Source organism: Setaria italica, chromosome II (assembly GCF_000263155.2).
Source record: "Setaria italica strain Yugu1 chromosome II, Setaria_italica_v2.0, whole genome shotgun sequence".
NCBI lineage: Eukaryota > Viridiplantae > Streptophyta > Magnoliopsida > Poales > Poaceae > Setaria > Setaria italica.
The window spans coordinates 1744455-1751070 of NC_028451.1; the positions used below are offsets into that span (position 1 = coordinate 1744455).

Consider the following 6616-nt stretch of genomic DNA (forward strand, 5'->3'; position numbering starts at 1 on the left):
ACTACACAAACATTGGTCACCGTGAGCCTCAAATCCGACGTCACCGACGATTTTAATTCCGTCGACGGTGATGGGCTCTGGCCACACCTGCACCAGAGCCTCACCGCCGCCGCACACCGGAGCACCAAAGAGGGGGGGGGGGAGCTCACACGCCTTGTGATCGCCGTAGGTCGTCTCTCACCAAGTCGCACCACCGACCGCTGAGGTAACGCCGTTGCTCCACCCGCACCGCCGCTCCTCCACCTGCGTCGCTACCCTCCACGTACACCTCACCCCGCCGCCGCGCCTCACCGCTAGTGAGGGCGAGTGGAGGAAGGAGGGGAGGGGCAGCCCTACACCTTCGGCCGTGGCCGCCACCGCACCATTGCGAGACAAAGGGTATAGAGAGGAAGAGAGAGGGGGCGGAGAGACAGGACGTGGGGAGAGAGACAAGTGCGCGTGAGGGAGAGAGGAGGGGATAAGGCGGGCGTGAGAGAGAGAAGAGTGCGTTTGAGCGGATAAGGCGGATGTGAGGTGTTATGAATGGAGATGGATAAAATTTTTTGGTAAAATTTTTTGGTCTGAACCTCAAGGTTATCACCGCTGGTTTTAGTTTTCATCGTCGCCGTCGAAAATCGGCGGCGATGGGCCGGCGGTGATGGCATTTTCTATAGCCGTGAACTCTTTTAATTTGATCTTTAAACAAAAACAAAGAAGTCTTTAATTTTGCAGACCAGACGTGGCAATGTTGCTCACCAGCTATACGGTAGTGGTACCGGTATAGTACGCGCGCATGTGCATGCGCATGGCAAGCATCGAAATTCGCGTGCATCCGTCCATGTTGCATTGCGCACCAGCTGCGCCAGCGCGCCCTAGCCGGGCGCTAGGGTTGGGCCCAGGAAAAGACAAGGTTCGTACGTTCTGTGTCCAGGTACTTCCCCGACTCCTGCTGCAAACAAATTATCACCAGCAGAAATCTTGAAGCCGAACAGTAACAGGAACAATATCCGGAGCGCCGAGTGCGGTGCACCTAGCTAGCCAGAGCCGAGAGCTATTAGGTTCATGCATGGTCCGCGCACAGCATTTAGTGCAATAACACGACCATATTTGTGCACCGAAACCAGGCATTCTTCATTCTTGCCACGACGTCTACACGTTCGGGGTGGAACGGTTGCACTGTTGGTTCATGAACTAGATAAGGACACGTACGTACATCATGTGCGTGGCATTACATTACACGAGTTTCGATGTTTGTGCACTCTTGTGCCCGCATATCTAGTGTTCGTTCGTCCGGGAGGCGACAAATTTCGCATCGCGACGATGCGTACACGACGCTCCCAGTTTATCCAGTACCGCGGCGTGCAAATAAAACAGCCAAAGGTCCGACAAAGTCCAAGGTCATCAGCAGCAACAGAAACAATATCCGGAGTGTCGAATGCACTGCATCGCGTCTTGAATGGGTCGTCGGGGTCGATGGATGTTTCTCGCCACGAAGCACGGGACCTGCGACCGCTAATGGGCACACCGTCGGACGGTCCACTACGTCACATTTGATTTATACTGGCAAATGAAATTTAGCGTGTTGGCGAGCGTGATTGGCACCCATCAGTTTACAGAAGCCACTGTGCTCGCGAGCGACACATAAGCCACCCACCAGATTATAAGATCACGGGCATGTTCCTCCCCAACCAACCTTCCATAGCTCGGGAAAGCTGCAAAAATACCAAATCTAATGGGGAAGGTTTTGCTCTTGATTTCTTTGCAGGAGGTGGCTATATAAGGTGAGTTTGTGCTATTCCAACCTTCTTTTTCAACTTATATCCATCATTTCTAGCTTCATTAGGTTGTCATGTAGATCTAGATCCAGACCAAGAAGATAGAGGAGGAAAGAGACCGAAAATAACTAGAGATTGATTATTTTTTAAATAAAATTCTATGGTCATATTATAACCATTATAATGCTATGCTTGTCATTTTAATGTAATATAGAATTGGATTTGATTATATTTTCCCTACTTATTAATTATTACATCCATAGTTTTAATTAATGAAGTTGATTGAATTAATATATAATTGAGTTTGATTTTTTTCTTTCTTCTTATTAATTATTACATCTATGATTTAATTGAGTTTCACTTAGGGTAATATAGAATTGGTTTTTATTATATTTCTTCCTACTTATTAGTTACTGCATCCATAGTTTTAATTAATGAAGTTGGTTGGATTAATATATAATTGAGTTTGATTTTTTTCCTTCTTCTTATTAATTATTACTGTGAATTATTAGTTACTGCATTCATAATATGAATTATTTATTATTCAAGTTTGTTGTTATGTGGTTGGAGATATATATTTCAATTTGATAGCTAAAAACTGGTGGGAAATAGAAATTATAAATAACTCGCGGGAAATAATATATTGAATGGGAAAATACAGATTTCTATAACCATCTGTGCTGGCGGGTGATGTAAGCACCCACCAGCACAGATGCTGCTGTGCTGGTGGGTGGCTAACGTCGCCCGCCAGCACAGACGGCATTTGTGCTGAGTCAAGGTTGCTGACGGGTGTCGCACCCGCCAGCACAAATCTGTTCTAGCCGCCATCCCACATGCTTCCTGGGGCAGTGGTCCTTACGCCCTCCGGCAGGCGTCCAGCTACACCAGCTCTTCCGCGCGGGCGGGGTTGGGAGATGGAGTCGTCGCCGTCGTCGTAGAACGGACAAGTCCCCGGCCGCCTCGTCGCGACGCGCCCATACATGCAAGCGTCAAGCGTGAACCGTCGACGTCGAGCATGCATGCGTGTGTATTTTTGTGCACCGAAACCATGCGTTCTTGCCATGATGTCTACACGTTCTGGTGGAAAGGTCGTTGACGATAGACACCGTTCGTTCATGAAGTATCGTTCATGAAGTAGATAAGGACAGGTGCGTACATCAACGTACATCATGTGCATGGCCGATGGCGCTCCTCCTCCGCGCGCGTCCATGTACGTGCACCCTGTGTCCGCCGTACATCTAGGGTTAGTTTAGTTTGTTCGTCCGGGAGACGACAATTATTCCTGCATCGCGAGGCGACGACGGTGCGTCGTCACGTACGACACTCCCAGCTTAGCCGATCCAGTACCTTGGCATGCAAAGCAACGAACAAAGGTCTGGTGCCAAAGTCCAAGGTGAGCAGCAACGTGATGCCCATCCGCTAGTTTTGTAGGCACCCGCGCATGCAGAAGCGACGACCTGCGACGAAGACGACTGAGACCATTGGGCGGCCACGTGATGCCCATCCGACGGTCCTCACGCGCCCCGCCACGCGTCCCGCGTGGGCACACCACCAGGTCTCCCGCGGAGATGGACTCGTCGTGGTCTCACGGATATCGTCGACGTCGACTCGTCGCCGTAGTATGACGGCCAATGAGAGCCCGGCCGTCACGTCGTTCGCCCATACGTGCAGGCGTCAAGCGGTGAAACCTCATGCAAGCATGCATGCATGCATGCACCGCGCCAATCGCAAGTGTTTGCGCGCGCGGTGGCACCCGGCCGCCCCGGCCGTCTCCTCTCTGCTAGCTCTCGTTTGTCTCGACCCATTCGCTCCTCCCGAGGAAACAAACCGCTGCAAGGTTTTTCCCCCCATTTTCTGTCCTAAAGGAAACTAAACAAAAGGACAAAGTAGAGCTTCTACCACTACTACTATCTCCTACCTTCGGATAGAAGCCTAGAACGGTAGCTCGACGCCACCGAGTTTCTGCGAAAACCATTTGCTTTTTTTGCACGCTTTTTTGCCCGCTGTTTTCAGAAATTTTAGCAGTAGCCTAGCCTTTTCTGTTTCTCGAGAATATTGGTCTTCATCATGAAGCTACGTACTTTGTAGCAGGCACTAAAGTTTTGCACTAGCAGCTTTGCAGCACAAGTTGGCCTGGCCGCCCCCAAAAATTCGTGATCGATATTTCGGCCTCACGATCGGAATTAATTAAAGTGCACGACGCAGCAAGTCAACCAGTGCAACTTGCTACCACTTACTCGCGCGCACGCGTGCGTGTTCTGCCGAAACACGTCGCCGCCGGAGCAAGCAAGGAGCATGTATTTTTCACTCCTGATTTTACACTGTGACAGCGACCTCGTGTCTCGACCTGATATGGACTAGTGCTGGGTACTCCTTCCATTTCAAATTATAGGTTATTTTGATCTTTTTTCTAGATGCGTAGTATGCACCTAAATAGTATATATCTATATGCATACAAGTATATATAAATTTAAAAAAGTCAAAACGACCTACAATTTAAAACGAATGGATATGCAATATTTGTTGTGTACACGGACGGACAGCTGGTCTCGATGAAATAATCTCGCAATTCCTTACTCCGTCCGTCCAAAATTATGAGAAAAATTTAAATAACCTGCAATTTCAAAACAGAGGAAGTAGTAAAGTACTCCATCCGTTCTTTTAAATATATGACACCATTAAATTTACACTCTAACTTTGACCACCAATATCTATTGAACGAGTTAGTTAACTAAAGTAAAATGTGTATCATTATATCTATTGTTAAATGTACTTTAGATTTAACCTGTAGGTTTATTTATTTCAAAAATATTTATAAAAAAAATGAATAGTCAAATAAATGAAAAAAAAATCAACGCGTCGTATATTGAAGAACGGAGACCGTAAACTTGACCACCGTATCCTCTAACGGATCGGAGCTGATCACCCCGGCGCCGTTGCTTGCCCACCTGGCTACACTACACGACACATCCGCGAGTGGCATTGTCTTTGGCGCCGTGTGCCGCTACGTTTACGTATACGCCCCTCTCTACGTACACTGCCGAGCCCATACGCCCGCGTACGTATCCTATCCACCACGGTACCGCCTTTATTCCGTAACGAGCCGAGCGGAGGAGCAAGCAAGTAAATAAAAAAAAAAGCCGGAACGGCAAAATCCCGGAGTCCACGCAGGTCAGCTGGCCCCAGCGGCACGCCAGCCTGTCATGCTCCCTCCCCGCTTCCTGTCCAAGCCAAGCCCAGCTGATATTTCCCACTACACGACAAGTCCTCCCCCACCCCAAGCCTAGTCGCCTATAAATGCCGACCCCGCCTCCACCCCCATCGCCATCTCATCTCGTTCCCCTCTCCTCTTCCCCCATCAGATCATCAGACCACCACGAGACACCGTGAACCGCCGGCGCCAGCGACACGAAGCAGACCGATCGATCACACATACCGACGATTACACCAATGGGGCTGTGCCTGTCGAGCGGCGCGGTGGGCGAGGCCGCCAGGGCGGCGGCGGCTGGCGCGCCGAGGGACACCGCCCTCGTGCTGCTGCCCACCGGGGAGCTGCGTGAGTACCCGCGCCCGGCGACGGCGGCGCGGGTGCTGGAGGACGCTTCCGCCTCCAATGACGGCGGCGGGTGGTTCCTGTGCGACGCGGACCGGATGGGGTTCGAGGGCCCCGTGGCGGCCGTGGGCGCGGACGAGGAGCTCCGCGCGGGGCAGATCTACTTCGTGCTCCCCGCTGGGGCGCGCCGCCGCGGGCTCAGCCGCGAGGAGGTCGCCGCGCTCGCCGTCAGGGCCTCCGCAGCGCTCTCCAGGGCCTCCGCCGCCGCCGCCAACGGATCGGGTTCGGGGAGGCGGAGGCGCGGCGCCGTCGCGCCCCTCGTCTTCGCGCCGCCGGAGGAGGAGCACCAGGAGCTTGAGCGGACCTCCTCTTACAAGGTGGCGCCGCCGCAGCCGAAGCGGCGCCCGGCGGCCCGCCCGGGAAGGCGGCTCGAGCGGTTCGCTTCGGATCTCACGGCGATCCCCGAGTGCGAGATGAGCAGTGAGTAGCGGCTACCTGGACGCACCGGATTTCGAGCGATCACTGAACGAATCCAAGCGAGACTGCACTGCCGTTTCCCGATCTCCCAATCAGCCGGACCCTGGATTGTTGCGGACGCTCCCGACGCAGAGGACGACGACGACGGAGGAAACAAAAGCCACGCCCAGGTGGGTGGACCCCACGCGGCGATGCGCCGCCGTGTGGTGATCGGACGAATGGTGGTGGTGGTGTGGTTTTGGCACGAAAGCTGAACCGAACTGAATCATCCATCGGTTTGGAGGAATTCGGGATACGGCCTGATGAACATTCGTAGGAATTCGTAGGAATTTTGGTCTTGAGTTAGCTGAGCTGGTGCACGTGATTCAGATGTCGGTTGGTTGCTTTGCAGCTGAACAACGAAATGTGAATAGAGTATTTCTTGCTGAGAAAACAATTCTGCACATGCCTCTGCACTCTGCTCAAATTCTTGCGTACTCCGTAACCTGATAACCTGAAGAAGCTTTCACTGACCCTGCAGAATTCGTTCAGGTTCTCTACTCTGGCGCACTGCCGTTTTCGGTCCGATTGGAAAATTACAGTGTCCTTCCATCAAATACAAGCACGAGTACTGCTCTTTGCATTCTTAATTACTAATACCCCAATGGTTTACGCATATGTTCAGTCAAATGCTACGTTTTGTCCTCGCTGATGTGCACGAAAGGGTTGGTAGTTATAATAGCATGCCACTCTGCTTCTTCTCCTGCAGAGCAGAGCAGCTGTGAGCCGGGTTACCAGAAAAAGAAACATAATTTTGGTGAGACGTCTGAAACTCTGAATTGACAACATGGCT

At 51.6% G+C, this 6616-nt stretch overlaps 1 protein-coding gene across 1 annotated transcript; it reads left to right on the forward strand.

The window, feature by feature from the left end:
* The first annotated feature begins 5088 nt into the window (after positions 1-5088).
* Positions 5089-6239, forward strand: LOC101765324. The gene has a single exon (XM_004955334.3). It carries the CDS (start codon positions 5205-5207, stop codon positions 5793-5795), a length of 591 nt encoding a protein of 196 aa, XP_004955391.1. The 5' UTR covers positions 5089-5204; the 3' UTR covers positions 5796-6239.
* Positions 6240-6616: the final 377 nt, after the last annotated feature.

Bases quoted from the DNA above. Each gene is read 5' to 3' on its own strand.
- LOC101765324 (XM_004955334.3), top strand. From the start codon at position 5,205: ATGGGGCTGTGCCTGTCGAGCGGCGCGGTGGGCGAGGCCGCCAGGGCG.